Genomic DNA, 23,831 nt, shown 5'->3' with positions numbered 1-23,831 from the left:
CAGGCCCGCTGTCAAGGAAAGGCCGCCAGCATTCTCAAAGATCCATCCCACTCTGGCAATGTTTTTCTATAAACTCTACCATCGGGGAGAAGGTACAGAAATCTGAACACACACACACACACACCAGCTGGTTTCGTAACAGTTTCTACTCTACTGTTGTTAGAATACTGAATGGACTCACAAACCCTTAACATTTGCCTGTAGCTTTGTTTTGTTTTTGCTGCTGTTACCTATTATTTACTTACCTATGCTAGTTAACTATGTAATCTGCCTGTATTGCTCGCAAGACAAAGCTTTTCACTGTGCCTCGGTACATGTGACAATAAATTCAATTCAATTCCCCTTCCCCTGTCCGCATTCATCACAGGCTATGGGTGTGGCTGGTTTGGTGAATTAAGAAATTAAGAATTAAGATATTGCTGTGTGTCTGGAGTCACATGTAGGTCAGGCTTGGTAAGAGTGGCAGATTAATGAACCAGATGTATTTTTTGAAATGACAAGTAAAGACTCTCTATTCTAGATTTTATTGGATTGCAATTTCAGCAATGCTGTGAGGGGATTGGAGCCTTTATCCCGAGAGATTGTTAGCCTAGAGACGTTACACAGTGGTATATTACAACAAAAGGCTGACAGATTTATCCAGGGATAGCTAAAAAGATAACATTTGCTAGTTCCCATAGCAACAGCAGTGTGCATTTATATAGTGACTTTAACATTGTAAAACACTGAGTGTTTCACAAGAACACAATCAGGCAAGGAACTGATTCAGAGATAGGAATGTCGAGATTGAGGAGCACATTATGCACATTGAATTTTCAACACAGAAACCCGTCATGGAGCTCCTTATCGCAAATATCTGATCTTTTATTTCTCCAAACCAAACAAATTCCAACACAGGCAAAAACAAAAAATACAAGAACTAAAGCAAAATATGTTCAGATTGTGATCTCCCAGATTCACTGGGAATGGCTTCACACGCCCACTATATGTGTGGGTGAGCATTTTCTTGGCCCATTTACACATCCTACACAAAACACACAATGTTTCATCCACTTTCTTAGCATTTCATTCCAATTTCCATGGTAATTGCCTGGGTGCAATTGATATGCACAAGACAAGTGACTCATCAATCACTCATTCTACTGCTACCATTTGTAGTTTAAAGGGCCTCCAACCTCAGAAACAGAGCCATTGAAGGGGGGCTGGTGTCAGGCACTACAGGAATGCTCTTATGAATGGCCTTGGGATAGCGATGGGTGAGACTGGAAGAGAGCTCAGTCTTGCACCTCTCCGTCATGAGCATCTACGGTCCCCAATCGAGCAGCAAAGGAAATGGAAGGTCAAATTGTTCACTACAGGTCGAAGAAAGCCGTGGCAAAAACCTGCATTTTGATCAGACTCTGCTTTGACTGGAGAAGGAGGAAGAAGTGATTGGCAAATGCATTATGCTGCTCAGGGGCTGGACCCCAGCTCTACTTGCCCATGCATTCACAATAACCACATTTAATATTCCGTGGTCTTCAGGCAGAATGGACAAGAGGAGCAGGTAGGTTAGCAAACCTAGATTTTGAAACAAGATTGGAGCTTTTCCCTTTTGAAATGAGAATGTTGATGGAAAGCAGCCTAACAGAGGCCCTTCATATTATCAAAGAGTTTGACAGGTAGAGTAGTTAATAGATTCTCTCTTCCAACCTCTTCTGTTGGGCAGAAGGTACACACATATCACAGGTTCAAGAACAGCTTCTTCCCTGCTGTTATTGGACTGCTGAATGGACCTCTCTCATTTCAAATCTAACACTGATCTTGCTTCTGTGCACTGGTATGTTATGATCTGCCGGCACTGCTTGCAAAACAGAACTTTTCACTGCACTTAGGTACATCTGAAAAGAATAAATCAAAGCAGAAACCAGAATTCACTAGCGGATTCAAGGTGGATTATTTCACCCACAGAATGACCGTGGAACTCGCTATCTACGTGGAATAGCTTTCTTTCTTTATTCTTTGCTGGGATGTGGCATCACTGGAAAAGGTCAGCATCTGTTGCCCATCCTTATTTGACGTTGAATGAGATGAGACTCAATCCCATCACTGTTGGTCTGGAGTTACATGTAGTCCAGACCAGGTAAGGACGGCAGATTTCCGTCCCAAGTGGACACTAGTGAACCAGATAGGATTTACCTTGAGAACAATCAAAGATTTTCACAGTGGATACAGCTGTCGTTAAATCATGAGAATCAATTGAACAGAATTAAGAGAAATGTAATTTTAAAACAAGACTCAGAATTCATATTGAAGCCAATAAGATAAAATTTATGGGAGTTCATTCCCTACTGCTGCTACGGGTGATAAAGCTACCTTCACAAAACTAAAGACAATTTCCCTCCATGGCTCTCACAGTCGGACATGACATTAGAAATGATTAATTAATCACATTTGCAAAAACATTTGCGGTTGTGCCTAATCTACCTCCACCTACCTGCTTTTGTGCACTGCCAGGACCCTGTTGTTCAAATAACCAGGGTCAATGCCCAGACTTAAACATTCAGACAAAGGAGAACTACTCTGCTACCTACTCAACAAAAAGGGTCATACTGTGTGTGTGTGTGTGTGAGAGAGAGTGTGTGTAAGGGTGGGGAGTTGGATGGGGTACAGTGTGTGCATGAGGGTGTGGAATTAGATGGGGTACAGTGTGTGTGTGAGGGTGGGGAGTTGGATGGGGTACTGTGTGTGTGTGAGGGTGGGGAGTTGGATGGGGTACTGTGTGTGTGAGGGTGGTGAATTGGATAGGGTACTGTGTGTGTGTGAGGGTGGGGAGTTGGATGGGGTACTGTGTGTGTGTGTGTGTGTGTGAAGGTGGTGAATTGGATGAAGTACTCTGTGTGTGTGTGGGTGGGTGGGTGGGGATTTGATAGGGTACTGTGTGTGTGAGGGTGGGGAGTTGGATGGCGTACTGTGTGTGTGAGGGTGGGGAGTTGGATGGGATACAGTGTGTGTGAGGGTGGTGAATTGGATAGGGTACTGTGTGTGTGTGAGGGTGGGGAGTTGGATGGGGTACAGTGTGTGTGTCTGTGAAGGTGGTGAATTGGATGAAGTACTCTGTGTGTGTGTGGGTGGGTGGGGATTTGATAGGGTACTGTGTGTGGGTGCGTATGTGTGCGTGCGTGTGTGTGGGTGGGTGGGTGGGGATTTGATAGGGTACTGTGTGTGTGAAGGTGGGGAGTCGGATGGCATACTGTGTGTGAGAGGGTGGGGAGTTGGATGGGGTACAGTGTCTGTGTGTGAGGGTGGGGAGTTGGATGGGGTACAGTGTGTGCGTGAGGGTGGGGAGTCGGGTGGGGTACAGTGTGTGTAAGTGGGTGGGGAGTTGGATGGGGTACAGTATGTGTGTGTGCATGAGAGAGAGGGTGGGGAGTTGGATGGGGTATAGTGTGTGTGTGTGAGAGGGTGAGGAGTTGGATGGGGTACAGTATGTGCGTGTGTGTGTGTGTGTGTGTAGGAGAGAGGGTGGGGAGTTGGTATGGATACAGTGTATATGTGTCTGTGTGAGGGTGTGGAGTTGGATGGGTACTGTGTGTGTGTGTGTGTGTGTGTGTGAGGGTGGGGAGCTGGTTGGGGTACAGTGTGTGTGTCTGTGAGGGTGGGGATTTGGATGGGTTACAGTGTGTGTGTGAGGCTGGGGAGTTGAATGCGGTACAGTGTGAGTGTGTGTGTGTGTGGGGGGGCAATTAGTATGGATACAGTGAGGGTGGGGAGTTGAATGGGGCACAGAGTGTATGTGCGAGAGGGTGGGGAGTTGGATGGGGTACTCTGTGTGTGTGAGGGTGTGGAGTTGGATGGGTACACTGTGTGTGCATGAGGGTGGGGAGGTGGATGGGGTATAGTGTGTGTGTCTGTGAGGGTGGGGAGTTGGATGGGGTACAGTGTGTATGTGAGGGTGGGGAGATGGATGAGGTACAGTGTGTGTGTGAGAGGGTGGGGATTTGGATGGGGTGCAGTGTGTGTGAGGGTGGGAAGTTGGATGGAGTACAGTGTGTGTGTCTGTGAGGCTGGGGTGTTGGATGGGGTACTGTGTGTGTGTGACAGAGAGGATGGGGAGTTGGTATGGATACAGTGAGTATGTCTGTGTGTGAGGGTATAGAGTTGGATGGGTACTGTGTGTGTGAAAGAGAGGGTAGGGAGGTGGATGGGATACAGTGTTTGTCTGTGAGGGTGGGGAGTTGGATGGGGTACAGTGTGTGTGTGTGAGAGAGAGGGTGGGGAGTTGGTATGGATACAGTGTGTACGTCTGTGTGTGAGGGTATGGAGTTGGATGGGTACTGTGTGTGTGTGAGAGAGAGGGTGGGGAGGTGGATGGGGTACAGTGTGTGTGTGTGAGGGTGGGGAGGTGGATGGGGTACAGTGTGTGTGTGTGTGTGATGGTGGGGAGTTGGATGGGGTACAGTATGTGTGTGAGGGTATGGAGTTGGATGGGTACTGTGTGTGTGTGAGAGAGAGGGTGGGGAGGTGGATGGAGTACAGTGTGTGCATGTGAGGGTGGGAGAGTTGGATGGGGTACAGTGTGTGTGTGAGGGTGTGGAGTTGGATGGGTACTGTGTGTGTGTGAGAGAGAGGGTGGGGAGGTGGATGGAGTACAGTGTGTGCATGTGAGGGTGGGAGAGTTGGATGGGGTACAGGGTGTGTGTGAGGGTGTGGAGTTGGATGGGTACTGTGTGTGTGTGAGAGAGAGGGTGGGGAGGTGGATGGAGTACAGTGTGTGCATGTGAGGGTGGGAGAGTTGGATGGGGTACAGTGAGTGTGTAAGGGTGTGGAGTTGGATGGGGTAGAGTGGGTGTGAGAGGGTGGAGAGGGGGATGGGTACAGTGTGTGTGAGAGGGTGTGGTGGGGGATGGGGTACAGTGTGTGTGAGAGAGGGTAGGGAGGGAGATGGGGTACAATGTGTGTGAGAGGGTGGGGAGGGGGATGGGGTACAGTGTGTGTGTGAGAGGGTGGGGAGGGGATGGGGTACAGTGTGTGTGAGAGAGGGTAGGGAGGGAGATGGGGTACAGTGTGTGTGAGAGGGTGGGGAGGGGGATGGGGTACAGTGTGTGTGTGAGAGGGTGGGGAGGGGATGGGGTACAGTGTGTGTGAGAGAGGGTAGGGAGGGAGATGGGGTACAGTGTGTGTGAGAGGGGGGGGAGGGGAAGGGGGTACAGTGTGTGTGTGAGAGGGTGGTGGGGTATGGGGTACTGTGTGTGTGAATGTGGGGAGTCGGATGGGGATTAGTTTCTGAGTAATACCTTGCTAAGTGGAAGTATTCACACACCGCATGCCTTTGAATCCCAGTCTATTGTTTTCCTACCAACACAGATCTTCACATTGAACACTCCCCACAGACACCGACACACATGTAGGCATTGGATCTACACACCCACACAGCCTTTCTTATACAAGCACGTATATGAGGCCGGTGAACGAACTGCACAAGAAAACAAGCTTCCTCGAATGTACTCATACAGATCGCCCACGCACAACAGACACACAGCCAGAATTCAGGAGGCACAGCAGCACACACACTCACTCACACACCACACAGACACACACATAGAGACACACACACACACAGACACACACATAGAGACACACACACACACACACAGACACACACATAGAGACACACACATAGAGACACACACAGACACACAGACACACACAGACACACTCACACACACTCACACACACACACTGACATGCAGACACGCTCACACACAAATGAAACACAGCAGACACATAAACACAACAGATATATATGACAAAAAATACACAGCAGACACACATGCAAAAACATCACACAAACACAAATTAAACACAAGACAAATTTAACACACATACAACGGACACGCATACACATACATAGCTCAGGCAATAGCTCTCTCTCTCTCTCTCTGGTACCTCTGGTACACACAGGCAGAAAACTTGCTGGTAATACCAGTCTGGCATTCCTGCTCACTCACAAGCTCCTGTTAACTGGTGATGTTAACCCTTCAGGTCCTAAGCCTCACCTGTACAGTGCAGCCTGACAGTATTAACATTTCCCAAACCCCCCCCCCCCCCCCCAGCTGTGGAGTGGTCACCGTCTGGAAACCCTTGGTGTGCTGCCCCAGTGTCACCAAGCCTGTGTCAGGGGATTGGGAGGGTGGTCACTGCTTTCTTTGTGACCAGAGCTGGATTCAGAATGAGCCCGGGGGTGGGGGGCGGTTCCTGAGGTCTGCATTGGGAGACCTGAGAGTTGGAGCGAAGGAGCTGTTTTGCTTTTTTGAGGAGGAGTGGGCGGTGGGTGTGGTGGATGACAATATTCATCGAGTTAACCCAAACACTCATTACCCTCCTGGTCTTCAGATTCTTCCGTCTTGAAGTTGTTACCCCTCCGTCTCTCTCTCCACCACCACCCCCCCCCCCCCCAAAAAAAAGTGCAGGAGTGGCGTTTAATCATTTGAATAAATTTGCCTCTGAAAAAGTAGTCTATTTTAACCCTTCATTCGCCCCCACCCCTGCCCCATTCAACTCCAGTTCTCAAAGAGTTTCCAAATACATTAGGAGTAGCAAAACCAGTGGCCAATCGGCCCATTGCGCCAGGACTGGATCTTTGATGGAGATGTCCCTTAACCCCCCACCTCCAGTAGATACTCTCCCCATCTCCCTTTCCCCCCAACCTCACTCTCTCACAATTAAAAAAAACCTCGAAATCCCAAAGCAGCTCCAACAGAGTCTCCCCAGCCCACTACACACCTGTGACTTCTCCAACGTTGTGGCTGGTCAGCGCTGAGTTTGTCTGGCCGCCTGTCCCCTCCTTTTTCTCTCCCCCCCCCCCCCCCCCGCCCCCAAGCCCATCTACTGAAGTTCTCACATGGACTCAACTCAAAGACAAAAGACCAAATCTCACCCAGGGAGGACTGTGTGGGGAAAGTGTGTGGGTGACATGGTGAGTCAGGGAGGGGAATGTCAGAGAACTTACCCCTGGCAGACAATTTCTTGGTGTTGATAATCTTGGCCGCATATTCCTGTCCGGAGATGATCTTAACGCACCGTTTTACGATGGAGAATGCACCCCTGAAATCACCAAACGGTACATATATATATATATTTTCATATTTTCATTCCCATCAATAAACCAACATACACATCAAAAATAAATACAGAATGATAAAACAAGGCTTTGCTAATGACGAATCCCTTACTTTCCCAGTTCTTCATACATCTGATATTCATCGCTGAATCGAGTACATGTTATTGTGGCCATCCTGTTGGTCGCTGTCTTTCCCAGGTTACTGTCACAGCCGTTCTCTCTGTGTGTGTGTGTGTATCCTCTCTCTCTCCACAAGCTCCTCTGTAGTCTCTGAGCTGGATTTGATTGACAGCTCACTCTACCAGGGGGTGTGGGGAAATGATCAAGAAAATCCAACCAGTACAAACCTCACTAGTTGCTGCTTTTTCCCTCTTCCCTCTCTGTATCTCTCTCTCTTTCTCCACTTCCCTACCTCAGTATCATTCCCCTCCCTTTCTCAGCCTGTTTCCAAGGCGACAGTACTGGAAGCCTCACACACAAAAAGCTGCCTTGACACTTTGAATAACACCCTCACGCACTCAAACGGAAAGGGTTAAGGGAAAGCATCAGACTGCGTGCGAAAATTAAAATTTAAAAGCAAAATCTCACTGCAAATTATGCAGGTGGTTTTTCCTACCGCTCACTCAAACACCCAATCCTGGAGGTGTTTGAGGATTAAGATTGGGGTTGGGTATATATAATAAAACACTTGCATTTCCCTAGCACCTTCTGTCACCATCTGATATCCCAAAGGGATTTGCAGCCAATTGAAGTGTTACTGAAGTGTAGCCACTGTTTGCAATGTAGGAAACTCGTGTTAAATTGCATACAGCAAGATCCCAATCAGTGAGGAATAACAGAGTAGTAGAGTTGGGGGTCTTTCTGCTGTGGCAATGGTGTTCCTACCTTTGAACCAGGAGGTGTGGGTTCAAGTCCCACCTGCTCCAGATGTGTGTAGTAACATCTCTAAACAGGTTGATTAGAAACATCTGGAGTTACACAGGACCAGAAAACAGCCTTTCAACCCATCAAGTCTGCACCAGCCTACTTATAGCTAACCCCCCTTTCCAGCACTTAACCAATAGATTTAATATTCTGGCATTTCAATTGCTCATCCACGATAGTGTTGTTGTGGCACTGACTAAGAGATAAGGATCTGTAAAGACACCAGGGATAACCCTCTTGATCTTCTTTCAGGTAGTGCATGGGAAAGAGAGATGGGGTCTCGGTTTCATTTTCAGGGCTCCACTGCACTGCTGCCGAGATGTTGGTCTGCAAATTTGAAGATTAACCCATAACCTTCCCACCGCTGGGCAGGCTTGGTCCTATTGAACCGCGAACAGAAGTTCTAGTCTTTAAAAGGATCTTGGAAAGGCTTCATTACAACAAGCAAAACCAGTCTTGCCAATAGCCATACATCATTATAAAGATGGTGCAGGATCAGCTGCAGACAACAAGCAGTTTGGTGCTGTAATCCTATTTAGAGCAATTAGTTGAACTCATGAACCGTGTAAACTTTATTCACTCAATTTTGTGTTAAAACCACTTCCATTCACCTCACTTTATCAATTTCACCACAATCTTCCTTCTTGCTTATTTACTTAATGAGTATGTACTGAGTTTTACCTTTTCATGTCAAAGTTTCAAATCTCTTCTGCAATTCATCCAATATTATCCTGACATCCTCATTGTATGATTTAAAGACTGACTGCACAGTCACCAATTCAACATCACTCCCAGCAGCTCAACAGTGTGATCAACATCCCCTCCCCTACATGTCTCTTTTCCTCTGTCTCCCTTTCCCTTCATCACTTCTGTCCCTCTGTCTCTAACTTTCCCTACCTTCCCCTTCCTCTGTCTCTCCCTCCATCTGTCTAGTGCTATGTGTGTCTTCCTTTCCATGATCTCCCTCTCCCTCTCCCTCTGTGTTCTCTCCGCTGTCCTCAATTCTCCCATCAATCAACAAGAGCTTGTAATCCAAATTTTGTAACACCAGGCCAATACTCCAGCCTTACAGCCATTTCTGGGATCAGTTTTGCCTCAGTCACCTCTGACCTTAAAAGGGTATTAATTCCAGTCCCATTTGAGCACAGAATCCAAGCTGACTCTCCAGGCTAGTGCTTTTGAAGATGCCATTTTTGACTGAGTCATAAACAAGGGCCCTGTTTGTCTTCTCTGATTTCATGGTCCTATCTGGAAGAAAAACAGAGTCATTCCCCAGGCATTACTGTCTGATGTTTATCCAAACCTTGATCACTTCAGTTGGAACCACCAGGAATACACTGACATCGCGATGGGAAGTTTATTGCATTTCGTGATCGTGCCATCAATTAGATGCAAATCAATATAAGTGACTGAGATGTGGGATCTTGCTCTACATCTACATTATAAAAGCAGCTACATTTCAAAAGCACATCAACAGCTCTAAAGTTATTTAGGATGTCCTGAGGCAACAACGAACATTATTTAAATACAAATTTGGGTTTTTCTTAATTGTTTGCCTGTAAAATACAAGCAGTCTTTGCTTCCATTTGCTGGTGCTGTCTATCCTGCAAACTTTCTTTCTCTCTTTCTCTTTCTCTACCTTTCTGGAAGAGATGTTTGGATCAGGAACTGAACATGGATCACTGCAGGCTGGAAGCTGTAATTGAACTAAAATGAATATGTGCACTGCTTCCTCCAACTGACTGTGAAACTTTTTAGAAATAGTCATCATACAGGTAACATGTTCAGTATAGTTCCACCGTCAGTGTGATGATGGTTCCTTCCCTCATCTCAAAGGATGAATGCTCAGCAAAAAAAAAGGGAAAGAAACAAAAGACCAATTCACCATTTAGATTGAGGTTGGCTCCTGTGTGACATTAGACCAAGCTTCAGTTTGCATAAATGATTGCAAATTGAAGAAAGTCACTGGTGAAAAGATGGATGGAGCCATCGGCCTTGCACCGTGCTCACTTGTCCTTTAAGACCCTTGTCTCTGTCCTTGCTTGTTAACAGAGACTGCTCTGACTGACACTGACTAATTCTGTTTTAGACTAGATTCCCTACAGTGTGGAAACAGGCCCTTCGGCCCAACAAGCCCACACCGACCCGCCAAAGAGCAACCCACCCAGACCCACCTACATTTATCCCTTTGCCAAACACTACGGGCAATTTAGCATGGCCAATTCACCTAACCTGCACATCTTCGGACTGTGGGAGGAAACCGGAGCACCCGGAGGAAACCCACGCAGACACAGGGAGAATGTGCAAACTCCACACAGACCGTTGCCTGAGGCGGGAATTGAACCCGGGTCTCTGGCGCTGTGAGGCAGCAGTGCTAACCACTGTGCCCCCACCCCACTTGAATTCCACAGCCAATCTGGTGGGATTTGAACCCTGGTCCCTAGAACATTACCTGGGTCTCTGAATTAACAGTCCCACAACAATACCACTAGGCCTCCCCGAATTCTATTTCGTCTTTGTGTATTGAGAATCTAGCTTGCTCACTCTGTCGGTGGCTGTCTTTAGATTTGTGTTTGGATGTCCTGTGGTTTGGGTTCCTGCTGGCTGTACAATGCAGGCTTTGCTATCCAGGAATTTACCATGGGTGCCAAGTAACCAACCCAGAGAGGTCGAGCTCTGACAAGCACAGTTTCAAATCCAGGGATGCAGCACTTCAAATACCTCAGTATTGACGAGTTTTGTCCTACCGCCTGATGTTACAAATGGATCTTAGATCGTAAATGTAGAATGTCTCTAGTAATGCATTCAGTTTCAATTTAAAATGTCTGCGTGGTGACCGTCCACAATTTGAGATCCATGTGGCGTAAATAAAGCTGCTAGAGGTTTCTGATTACCTGTTGTCTACAGGGTTATGGGGATGGGCTGAGTAAAAGACATTGAAGTTTGATCAGCACTGAGTAGTGGGACAGGCTCAACAGGCTGAATGGCCTACTCCTGCAGCTATGTTCATACATTTATGCTGAAATTACCATTTCATCTACAGATACTGAAACTATGAAACTGATTCAGTGGATTTCTAATTTATTTTGCATGTGTATGATAATTTCACATATTAGCCAGCATGAAAAGACACTGGAGACAGACATTAAAACAGACACTGAACTATATTCCAAGAAATTCTCTTGAGCCTGTTTTTCCTATCATTGTGGAATAGAACACCCAGTGAAAAAAACTTCAGTGAGAAGACAAAGAAACCTACAAATTCCATGATTGCTGAGGATACAATGCAAACATTAAACATTCGTGTTCTCAGGTAACTAAGGATTGTTTTAACAGTGTAACCTTGAGTTTCATATCTTTGCCAGAAACTGTCCTTTTTAAACTTATTATCTGTGTTTATGTGTACTTGATGTCACTTTTTTTGTTTTCTTTCAGAATTAGAAGGTAATAAAATTTCTCTTTGTAAGCAAACCTTGATTAGTTCCTCCTTTTTCTAATGTGCTGTTTGATTGTACAAGACCACTTTTGGAACACAATGTACAATTTCTGGTTGCCCTGCTAAAGGAAAGATGTTGTTGAACTAGAAAGGGCGCAGAAAAAAATTTACAACGATATTGCCGGGACTGGAGGCTTCGAGGTATAAGGAGAGGCTGGATAGGCTGGGACCTTTTCCCTGGAGGTGTCGGACACTGAGGGGTGATCTTATAGAGGTTTATAGAATCATGAGGATCATGAGTAAGGTGAATAGCCAAGGTCTTTTTCCAAGGTGAGAGGGGAAAGATATAAAAGGGACATGAGGTGCAATTTTTCCACACAGACAGTAGTGCGTGTATGGAATGAGCTGCCAGAGGAAGTGGTGGAGGCTGGTACATTTACAACATTTAAAAGGCATCAGGATGGGTACATGAATAGGAAGGATTTAGAGGGATATGGGCCAAACAAAGGCAAATGAGACTAGTTTCAGTTTAGGAAACCTGGTTGGATGAATTGGGCGGAAAGGTCTGTTGTTTCTGTGCTGTATGACCCAATGACTCTATAAATTGCTGCAACAAAATGAGAGGGGCCTAGAAAGAGGGCAGCTAATTCCCCCTCCTCACCTGATTGTAAATGAAGTGATAATGTAGAGGCTTTTCAGTTCATCAGCCACATGGAAGGCTGAAAGAAACACACATTTTCATTATTTGACAGGCACCTCAGTATTGCAAGGTGTGGGTAATTTGAAAAGGCTGGTTAAACCATTGCAATTCATGCTATGGGACAAATCTGAGGGTTCTGTGTAACACAATGCAACTCACAGAAGCTTGGCACCTCCCCATCTTTGGCTCATTTCCCTGTAAATGCTGAGGGAATTTTATTTTTTATTCATTCATGGTTTCACTGGCTAGACCAGCACATTTGCCCATCCCTAATTGCCCTAGAATCAACCCAACTGCTGCAGGTCTGGAGTCACAAGTAGGCCAGACCAGGAAAGGATGACAGCTTCCTTCCCAAAAGGACATTAGTGAACCAGATGGGTTTTTTCCCCAACAATTTCATGGTCATCGTTATCACTTAGTTCAGATTTGTCATTGAATTCAACTTCCACTACCTGCCGTGACCAGGTTTGAAACCAGATCCCCAGAAAATTACCTGGGCCTCTGGATTAACAGCCTCACAATATTACCACCAGACCATTGCCAGACATACAATCCAGCCTTTAGTTGGTTCTCTCCAGGTCAATGACTGGTATTTTACATGGAAGCTGTATTAGCCAGCTTAAAAAGACACGGGAATGCCTTGAGTCAGACTTTAAAACACACACTGAACGAGATTCACATATTAGCCGGCAGGGACTTTGGAATTTCCAGGTGGTGGGTACCAGATAGCATGAATATTACTGCATGTTCGGTGGAGATCCAGCACTTCCACTGACTGACAGGTACCTGAAGATATAACAAACCATGTAAATTGGAGACAGGATTGGAGGATCTGAGCTACAGGGAGAGGCTGAATAGGCTGGGGCTGTTTTCCCTGGACCGTCGGAGGCTGAGGGGTGACCTTATAGAGGTTTACAAAAGTATGAGGGGCATGGATAGGATAAATAGGCAAAGTCTGTTCCCTGGGGTCGGGGAGTCCAGAACTAGTGGGCTTAGGTTTAGGGTGAGAGTGGAAAGATATAAAAGAGACATAAGGGGCAACTTTTTCACACAGAGGGTGGTACGTGTATGGAATGAGCTGCCAGAGGATGTGGTGGAGGCTGGTACAATTGCAACTTTTAAGAGGCATTTGGATGGGTATATGAATAGGAAGGGTTTGGAGGGATATGGGCCAAGTGCTGGCAAGTGGGACTAGATTGTGTTGGGATATCTGGTCGGCATGGACGGGTTGGACTGAAGGGTCTGTTTCCATGCTGTACATCTCTATGACTCTGTGGCAATGAACCTCTGAACAGGATACTGCAGGGGATACATAGGGGATGCAGTATCAATTCATTGGGTGTCAAGCAAGGATTTGAGATTCTGAGTACATATCATTCAATCTTGTATCATTTTGGAAGGAGTCAGCATGGGCCATTCCCTTCTGAGCATTCATCAGTCTCTAATCCCACTAAAAGTGAACAGTTGAACACATTTTTAATCCATGTTCTTAAACAAGAAAAAAAAATTCCTTTATAATTAGGCTGACATTTCTCAAATCTCCACAAGTGGTAGTGAGTTCAGGCACATTAAAGTTGTTATGTTCTTTATTGAGCAGCAACTCTGCCCCTTTCAACATCTCCATGATAAACATGACATCACTAGCTTTCTGTTTTAAATTTTAAAAATTCAGTGATGGTATCAAAGTCAGTAATGACAGAGACTGGTAACGTTTAAAAGAGTAGGGGGCTGTGGGGGTGTGCTGAAAAACCAATCAGAGGAGTTCAAGGATTAGAGAGTAAACAATAACAAGGCATTCATTTATATAACACCTTTAATGTGATGGTCTCCAAGCACTTCACAGGTGCATCATAAACCAATGTATGACACCAAGGTATTTCAAGAAATATTAGTACAGATGATCAAAAGATTAGTCAAGATATACATTAGCACTGCTGCCTCACATCGTCAGGGACCCGGGTTCGATTCCAGCCTCGGGTGACTGTCTGTGTGGGGTTTGCACATTCTCCCTGTGTCTGCGTGGGTTTCCTCCGGGTGCTCTGGTTTCCTCCCACAGTCCAAATGTGTGCAGGTTAGGGGGATTGGTCGTGCTAAATTGCTCGTAGAGTTAGGTGCATTAGTTAGGGGGAATTGACCTGGGTGGGTTACTCTTCAGAGGGTCCGAGTGGGGTAGTTGGGCCAAAGGGCCTGTTTCCACACTGTCAGGAATCTAATCTAATCTAAAAAAAATGGAAAATGCTGGAAATATTCGGCAGGCCTGGCACCATCTATGAAGAAAGAGACTTAGTTCATGTTGCAGGTTGATAAGCCATGGTCAGAAATTTATCAACTTGAAGCATTCACTCCTTCCCTCACGTGAGATTGAACTGTTGGGCATTTCCGACATGCCCTGCTTTTATTTCAGATTTCCAGCATCTGCAATATTTTGCTTTTGGATTGTTATGTCCCCAGAGGAATATGGCACTATGATACAAGTACCGTTGTACACAGCTCCTCTGTCACTGAGCAGCCTCTGAAATGGCCAAAATGATTGTTAACAGATATTTTATCATGAAGTCTTACTGAATAAGTGCTACAGAGCAAAAAGCGCAATTGTTTCTGAAAGTTTAGTACAATTACTGGGAGTTGTTTCATTTTAGTCACAAAGATTGGGAAACTGTCCACAGATTATCCACTAGAAATACTGATAGCACTTAAACAACACAAAAATAGAAAAGCAGAAATGGACATCCCTTGCACAGGCCACCGTTAACCACTAAAAACATCCCAAAGTACCTCACAGAGATAAAATAAAAAATTATTGCATATCGATAGTGCGAAAAGAAGCCATTCAGCCCATTGAGTCTGTGCTGATCCTCTGACCAGCGTCCCACCCATTCCCTACACCTGAATTTACCATGGTTAACCCACCTAGCCTGCACATCCCTGGACGCTGTGGGCAATGTAGCCTGGCCAATTCACCTAACCTGCATATCGTTGGACTGTGGGAGGAAACCCACACAGACGCGGGGAGAATGTGCAAACTCCACATACGTGGTCACCTGAGACTGGAATCAAACCAGGGTACCTGGCTCTGTGAGGCTGCAGTGCTAATCACTGAGACACCTAGATGTTGAGGCAAAGGAAGAGGCATTATGCATGCTTGCAAAATTGATCTCTACCTATGGTCTGGCAGAACGCAAGTGCCCCTTTTTGTTTTTGTGCAGTTTGAGACTTGACAAAAAAGTAGCTTTTTAGGACTGACTTAAAGGATGAAAGCGAGACAGAATGCACAGTGGGAATTTGAGAGGTTAGGGCCTGGTGGTGATGGTAGTACAGCCATTAAAAAGAGGCCAGAACTGGGAAGCATTGACCACTTAAGGGACAACAGGGCTGGAGGAGATTATACAGATCAAGAGATAAATCTGTGGCAGGGGTGGGATTCCACAGTTTCGGTTTTCTGGGAAAGGCCTTTAGGAGATGTCATATTGAGCTCGAATTTGATGCATTGTAGATCCAGAACGAAGTCTGGAAGGGAATTGGTGAGGAGTCTGCAATAGTTGCATCAATAAACGTGGAACAAGAGGCTAAATGTGCTCGCAGGACCTCTCACAGATAATTAGCGGTTCTGTTCACATTACTGCAAAATGCTTAGCTCAGACTTTCCCAGATGATTGTCGTTTTTTTCTCTACATCTCAATTAATTCTTTAGTCAGTAAACCTCATAGAACCCTGCAGCACAGAAAGACGCCACTCAGCCCATTGTGTCTGTGTCTGCTCTTTGAAAGAAACCTCCAATTAGCCCCTGAAATGGCTGCAAGTGTCTCCCCTTCACAAATTTATCCAATTTCCTTTTGAAAGCTGAGCAAAACTGCTTCCACTAGCCTTTTAGTCACTTCATTACACATCACACTATCTCCATGTGAAAACAAATTCTCATCATCTCACCACCTGGGACGTTTGCCAAATACCTTGTAAGAAACACACATACACATGCTCACACATGCACACACATAAGCACACACATACAGAGGCACACACACGTGCACGCACAAGCATACGCGCACACACACACGCACGCACGAGCACACATGCACATGCACACACACGCGCAGGAGTGCACACACACCCACACACCCACACACACACACACACACACACACACACACCCACACCCACACGCACACACACACACACACCCACACACACACACACACACACACACACACACACACACACCCACACACACACACACATACACACACACACACACATACACACACACACACACACACAGTGGTGAGGCTGAACCATATTCTCACTACTTGTGAGTGGGCGGGTGGTCTTTTACCCACAGTGTGATTCCACTGCAGCCCACGATTATTGAACATCCCAAATCAGCTAAGTCCATTAGATCATGGTCAATCGGTACCTCCATTATTATTGGCTGCTTGTGAGTTAGCTCTCAATGTCCTCATCTTTAAAAAATACTGGGATGAGCACTTGAACTATTATAATATTCAAGGCTAAAGGCTGAAAAGTGGGAGTTGTCAGCACAGACTCAATAGGCTGAAGGGTTTTGTCATTGTGGGTGGCATGATGGCTCAGTGGTTAGTACTGCTGCTGCACAGCACCACAGATCTGGGTTCAATTCCAACGTTGCGTCACTGTCTGTGTGGAGTTTGCACATTTTCCCCATGACTGTGTGGGTTTCCTCTGTGCAGGTTTCCTCTGTGCAGGTTTCCTCTGTGTGGGTTTCCTCTGGGTGCTTATAGAAATTCCAGTAACGCAAGATCCATTTGGCATCCACAACCATGTGGGGCAGGTGTGTAGGTTCCCACTGACTTTTCATGTGAAAAAGTGTTTCCTGATTTCAACAGTTTTGTAGCCCAGCTTTAATTTTAACATTCTGCTCCTTCATTTTCAATGTTGTGCTCAGGAGAAGAAATGTCTTCTCTCTGTCCACCCTTCCAAGTCCTTCAATCATCAAGGACTCCAATGAGATCACTTGAGGGAGTCAAGGATTTTTTTTTTGTATTTGTACAGTTTCTTCTTTTTGCCACCACTCTTTTCAATGGGTTTTACAGCCAATGAAGACATGTTGAAGTGTAGTTACTGATGTCATGAAGGAAGTGTTACCACCAACTTCCACTCAGGAAGCTCCCACACAAGGCAATGTGATAATGACCAGATCGCTTGTTTCCTTGTGATGCTATTGAGGGATAAATGTTGGTCCAAGACCAAGAAGAACTTCCCTCTTCTTCACAATAGTGACCATGGGATCACCATGGGCGGCAGAGTGGCACAGTGGTTAGCACTGCTGCCTCACAGTGCCAGAGACCCGGGTTCAATTCCCGCCTCAGGTGACTGACTGTGTGGAGTTTGCACATTCGCCCCGTGTCTGCGTGGGTTTCCTCTGGGTGCTCCGGTTTCCTCCCACAGTCCAAAGATGTGTAGGTCAGGTGAATTGGCCATGATAAATTGCCCGTAGTGTTAGGTAAGGGGTAAGTGTAGGGGTATGTGTGGGTTGCGCTTCGGCGGGTGGGTGTGGACATGTTGGGCCGAAGGGCCTGTTTCCACACTGTAATATAATGTAATCTAATCTAATCATATGCAGGTCAGATGGGATCTTGGTTTCACATCTCATTTGAAATATTGTACCTCTGACAGTTTGCTTGGGTATGTACTAACATAAAATCTTAGCATCCTTCTTCAACATGGTATTCTGTTCACTACTAAATTCCTTTAATTCTGTGAACAATTTAGGGTAGCCATTCATAAAGAAACTTCGGCTCCTGGGCTCTTCAACCTCGTGAAGGAGATTGAGAGCAAACACGCATTGTTGTCCAAGTTTGAGGTTTCCTGGTGATGAATTGCGTGGACATTTCTGTACTATCAGACACCTTTTGTGTTGCAGAGTTTTTTGTAACAGACCTTTAATCTTGAAAGTAATGCCATTGGGAATATGCAGTTTTATCTCTGTGGGCTGTAATGAATGCTTCTTAAGCCCTGGTATTCAATCTGATAAGACTGTGATAGAAGCCCCTGCTTAAAGCTTAACCGTAATGAGACATCAGCAGGTTCTGTCAATCTCAAGTTGTTTGGATCACTAATTTCCCTGAGGAATATATTGTAAAACTTTTTTAATGCTTGTGTTTCCAGTGCATGAACATATTTAGCCATTTGACTTCTTGCTACATTGAAACCACTTCAGCACATCCTGGTGGAGGTGACCCATAGTTGTAAAAATGGCACTTTCTTTGGTCATAGCTATAGCCTTCTATAGCTATAACTGTGTCTGTGGGAGCATAAACACTGACCCTTGGAATTTGCTATCTGTCCTACCTTTTCTTTGCTTGCCATGTGCATCTTTAAGATTTTTATACTTTATAAATTGAATAGACTCTGTTGCTGTCCTTTGGTGAGATGTCCTTCTTCTCTCAGAATATTTTTTCATAATTCATCCTGCCTTCTGCATCCAGAATTATCTCAATGGATTTCACCAAAATCAAATTCCAACAGTTGCGCCGCTTATGAATTCTGATTTCCAAGCCCTTTTATCGCAGTTTTTCACTAATCTGTTGAGATCATTAAATAAATTATCTATAGATTCTCGTGCTGGACTCTTCTGCTAAATCTTGCTTTTTCAATATTTTTACTTGTTTTCAGGTTAAAACAATTGTGAACATCTTGTAGAACATCTTCAAAAGAATTGTGCCTTCTTTGTTTTGATGATCTGTAATGTAATCAGCTGCAGGTTGTATTGAATGCAAAAATGGATTTATTTGTTCAGCTTGTGATTTAGTATTTAAAACCATAAAACCTCAAGAAATAAGAACAGGAGTAGGCCACTCAGCCCTTTGAGCCTGTTCCACCATTCAATAGGATTGTAGCGGATCTGACAGCCCTAACATTCACTTCCCTACCCTTTCCTTGTCACCCTTGATTCCTTGACTGATCAAGAATCTATATCGAGGCCTAGAATCATAGAGATGTATCACACAGAAGCAGACCCTTCAGTGCAACTCGTCCATGCTGACCAGATATCCTAAATTAATCTAGTCCCACTTGCTAGCACTTGGCCCATATCCCTCTAAACCCTTCCTATTCACATAACCATCCAGGTGTCTTTTAAATGTTGTAATGGTACCAGTCTCCTCTGGCAGCTCATTCCATACATAAACTACTCTCTGCATGAAAAAGTTATCCCTTAGGTCCTTATAAACTTTTCCCCTCTCATCCTAAAGCTATGCCCCCTAGTTCTTGACTCCCCCACCCCAGGGAAAAGACCTTGCCTATTTACCCTATTCAGGCCCCTCATGATTTTATAAACTTCACCCCTCAGCCTCTGACTCTCCAGGTAAAACAGCCCTCGCCTATTCAGCCTCTCCCTATAACTCAAACTCGCTAACCCTCCAACCCTGGCAAAATCCTTGTAAATCTTTTCTGAACATATCTCAGCTTTAAATATACACAAGGACTTTGCACCCACAGCTCTCTATGGCAAGGATTTCCAAAGATTCACAACCCTCTGAAAGAAAAAATTCTTCCTCATTATTCATTGGCATCCTTTAATTCTGAGATTAGGCTCTTTGGTCCTGGACTCTCCCATGAAGGGCACAAACTCTCAGCATTTAACCTGGGGTACAGGCCCTTTATAATCCTCCATATTTTTATTCATTGAAATGGTATCACTGGCTAGGGCAATATTTGTTACCCAATCCAGATGACACTTAAGAGTCAACCACATTCCTGTGGAACCGGAGTGCATTGAGGACATTGGTGATCCAGATAGGTTTTTCCAACAATTGACAATAGTTGCATGGTCATCATTAGATTCTCAATTCCAGATTTTTTTAAATTGAATTCAAATTCCACCATCTGCCGTGGTGAGATTTGAACTCAGGTCGCCAGAACATTTTCTGATTTATGTAAACAAGTTGGAATTGGATGTTGAGGGCAAAATCTCCACATTTGCAGTTGATACTAAGCTGGGGAGAATAATGAACAGTGATGATGATGCTGAGCAGCTTCAGAGGGACATTGACAAGTGGCCAAGCGGGCAGTCACCTGGCAGATGAATTTCAATGCAGAGAAATGTGAGGTACTGCATTTTGGTAGAAGGAACGCAGAGAGACAATGCAGGCCTCAATGGGATAACTCTGAGGGGAGTACATGATTCTTCGAAGGTGGCCAGGCAAGCTGAAACAGTTGATAAGAAGGTTTATAGGACCTTTGGGTTTATAAATAGAGGCTTAGAGTATAAAAACAAGGAATGGATGCTACACCTCTCCAAACCATTGATCAGACCACATTTGGAGTATTGTGTTCAGTTCTAGGCACTTTATTTAAGGAAGGATGTTAATGCCCTGGAGAGAGTGCAAAGGACATTTACTGGAATGATACCAGGAATGAGGGATTTTAAATACAAGGAAGGATTAGAGAAATTGGGCTTCTCTTTGGAGCAGAGAAAATTAAGAGGTGATAGTACTGAGGTGTTCAAAATCAAGAACAACTTTGACAGGGTAAAGAAGGATATTCTGTTTCCACGAGTTGGAATGTCAGTAACTAGGCATCATGGCTTCAAGATTGTCAGCAAGAGAGCTAGGAGTAAGATGAGGAGAAATTTCTTTACTCAGAGAGTTGTTAGGATTCGGAATGCACTGCCTGGGGGAATGGTGGAGGCAGACTCCATTGGAGGTTTCAAAAGAGAGCTGGATATATATTTGGAATCATTTTCATTGGTAATCATTGGTATGCATTGGTAATCATTTTCCAATGTTCTATCGATTCAGGATCAGTTCCTGTGGATTGGAGGGTGGCCAATGTTGTCGCACTTTTCAAGAAAGGAGGGAGAAAGAAACAGGGAATTATAGACCGGTTAGTCTGACATCAGCGGTGGGAAAGATGCTGGAGTCAATTATAAAAGATGAAATTACGACTCATTTGGATAGCAGTAACCGGATAGGTCAGAGTTAGCATGGATTTATGATTATATTAGAATACTTACAGCGTGGAAACAGGCCCTTTGGCCCAACCAGTCCACACCGACCCTCCGAACAGCAACCCACCCAGACCAATTCCCCGACATTTACCCCTTCACCGAACACTACGGCCAATTTAGCATGGCTAATTCACCTCACCGGCACATTTTTGGACTGTGGGAGGAAACCGGAGCAAGCTCACACAGACATGGGGACAATGTGCAAACTCCACACAGACAGTTGCCTGAGGCGGGAATTGAACCCGGTGAGGTAGCAGTGCTAACCATTGTGCCACCAGGCCGTCCAGAGACTTTTTAGATGAGAGGGCATCTGATTGAGACGTATAAAATTATTAAAGGATTGGACACTCTGGAGGCAGGAGGCACGCTTCCGCTGATGGGTGAGTCCAGAACCAGAGGACACAGTTTAAAAATAAGGGGTAGGCCACTTAGAACAGAGCTGAGGAGAAACTTCTTCACCCAGAGAATGGTGGGTGTATGAAATGCTCTGCCCCAGAAGGCTGTGGAGGCCAAGTCTCTGGATACTTTCAAGAAAGAGATGGATAGAGCTCTTAAAGATAATGGAATCAAGGATTATGGGGATAAGGCAGGAACAGGATACTGATTGTGGATGATCAGCCATGATCATAATGAATAGTGGTGCAGGCTCGAAGGGCTGAATGACCTACTCCTGCATCTATTGTCTATTGTCTAAATGATGAATCTGGAGGGATATGGAGATAGGGCTGAAGAGTGGGACTAGCTGGGTACTTTTTGGGGAGCCTGTACAGACGCAATAGGTCAAATGGCCTCCTTCTGTGCTATAAAAGTCTGCAATTGCCTGGGTCTCTGGATTAACAGTCCGACTATAACATCCTTAGGTCATTTAACAATTTAATTTCTCAGTTTTCTAAATTCCAATGAGTAGGGGCACAACATGGTCATAAGATTAGATTACTTACAGTGTGGAAACAGGCCCTTTGGCCCAACAAGTCCACACCGACCCGCCGAAGCGTATACCACCCAGACCCATACTCCTACATTTACCCCTTCACCTAACACTACGGGCAATTTAGCATGGCCAATTCACCTAACCTGCACAGTTTTGGATTGTGGGAGGAAACCGGAGCACCCGGAGGAAACCCACGCAGACACAGGGAAAATGTGCAAACTCCACACAGAGAGTCACCTGAAGCGGGAATTGAGGCAGCAGTGCTAACCACTGTGCCACCATGCCACCGTGCCGCCCACCAGCCACCGTGCCACCCTGATATGATTGCTCCATACCAGGGATTCTCACAGTGAACCTTCTGTGAGCTGCCTCCAATGAAACAATAAGGAGACTAAAACTGATCACAGTACTCTAGATAGGCTCTCATCAGCACCTTGTACAGTTACAGTAAGACTTCCCTACTCATAAACTTCAATCTCCTTGAAATAAAGGCCAACATTCCATTAGCCTTCCTAATTACCTGCTGCCCTGGGTGCTAGTTTTTGGTGTGTCATGCAAAAATCCCCCCAAAACCCTTTGTGTTGCAGTTTTCTGCAGTTTTACTCCATTTAACTAATACTCTGTTCTTTCAATTTCTCTTCCAAAATGACCAACTTTCTATTTTCCCACATTACACTCCATTTGCCAACTTTTGCCCACTTACTTCACCGAACAATATCTCTCTGTAAACTGCTTGTATTCCTCTCGCAACCTATGTTTCCATCTATTTTTGTAATATCTGCACATTTGGCAATGATGCATTCACTTCCTTCCTCCAAGTCATGAATATATTTTGTAAACCGTTGTGGTCCCAGCAGTGATTCCTGTGAAACCCCATTGGCATGGGTCACCAGCCTGAAAAAGAACCCATTATCCCCACTCACTGTTTCTTCCCCATTAGCCAATTCTTTACCTGCGCCAAATTCCTATCTCCAACACCGCGGGCCCTTGTCTTCCGACTTATCCTTTTGTGTGTTACTTCCTAATGCTTTCTGAAAGTCCAAATAAAGTACATCTACTGGCTCACCCCTATCCACATGGATTGAGACGTCCTTGAAAATCTTTAATAAATTAGTCTGACATTATTTCCCTTTCATGAAGCTATACTGACTCTGCTTCATTAGATTATGATTTTCCAAATGTTTTGCCATTACCTCCATAATAATTGTTGCAAATACTGATTCAACAAGAGATGTTAGGCTAATTTGCCTATAGATCCCCATGTTTTGCCTCACTCCCTTTTCATATACGGGCATCACATTAATAGTTTTCCAATCCTTTGATACTTCTCCAGAATCCAATGATTGTTAGAAAAATACAACTAATACATCCACTATTATGGCCCTCTCTTTTAGGATCCATTATGTAAGCCATCAAGGGGAAGGGGCTTAGTCGTCTCTAGCCCTTTAGTTTGTCTAATGCCAATTCTTTAGTTGTGGGGATGGTATTTCAATACTCTCCCATATTCTTTAGTATTAATGGAATTTTTGAGGTATCTTCCATGACTGATGCAAATCACCTATTTAACCTCTCTGCCATTTCTTTGTTCCTCATAATCATATCCCTGCTTTCATTTTCTAAGGTGCCTCTGTTCACTTTGACCTACCTCTTCCTTTTGACATATTTAAAGAAGCTCTTACTGTCAGTTTTTATACTCCTTGCAAGTTTGCCCTTGTAATTTATTTTTTCTCTCTTTACTACCTTGTTAGTCCTCCT

General features: G+C 44.9%; 1 protein-coding gene across 2 annotated transcripts in view; it reads right to left on the bottom strand.

The window, feature by feature from the left end:
• LOC122556983 (calcium/calmodulin-dependent protein kinase type II subunit alpha) overlaps nt 1-7,482 on the bottom strand; it is a 258,438-nt gene extending 250,956 nt beyond the window's left edge. Inside the window, exons 1-2 of one of the 2 annotated variants that reach the window (XM_087995125.1) lie at nt 7,215-7,482; nt 6,992-7,086 (exon numbers count right to left, since the gene is read on the bottom strand). In XM_087995125.1, the coding sequence (XP_087851251.1) occupies nt 6,992-7,086; nt 7,215-7,276 (157 nt within the window). In that variant the 5' untranslated portion in view covers nt 7,277-7,482. The remainder of the gene's footprint in view (nt 1-6,991; nt 7,087-7,214) is intronic. The other variant, XM_087995124.1, reaches the window with a different exon arrangement.
• Nucleotides 7,483-23,831: the final 16,349 nt, after the last annotated feature.

Source organism: Chiloscyllium plagiosum, unplaced genomic scaffold (genome assembly GCF_037043375.1).
Source record: "Chiloscyllium plagiosum isolate Xiang-an unplaced genomic scaffold, Cpla_swu_hap1 HiC_scaffold_16, whole genome shotgun sequence".
NCBI classification, from domain to species: Eukaryota; Metazoa; Chordata; class Chondrichthyes; order Orectolobiformes; family Hemiscylliidae; genus Chiloscyllium; species Chiloscyllium plagiosum.
The sequence above is the reverse complement of the archived record's forward strand: the minus strand, read 5'-3'. Positions and strand labels throughout refer to the sequence as shown.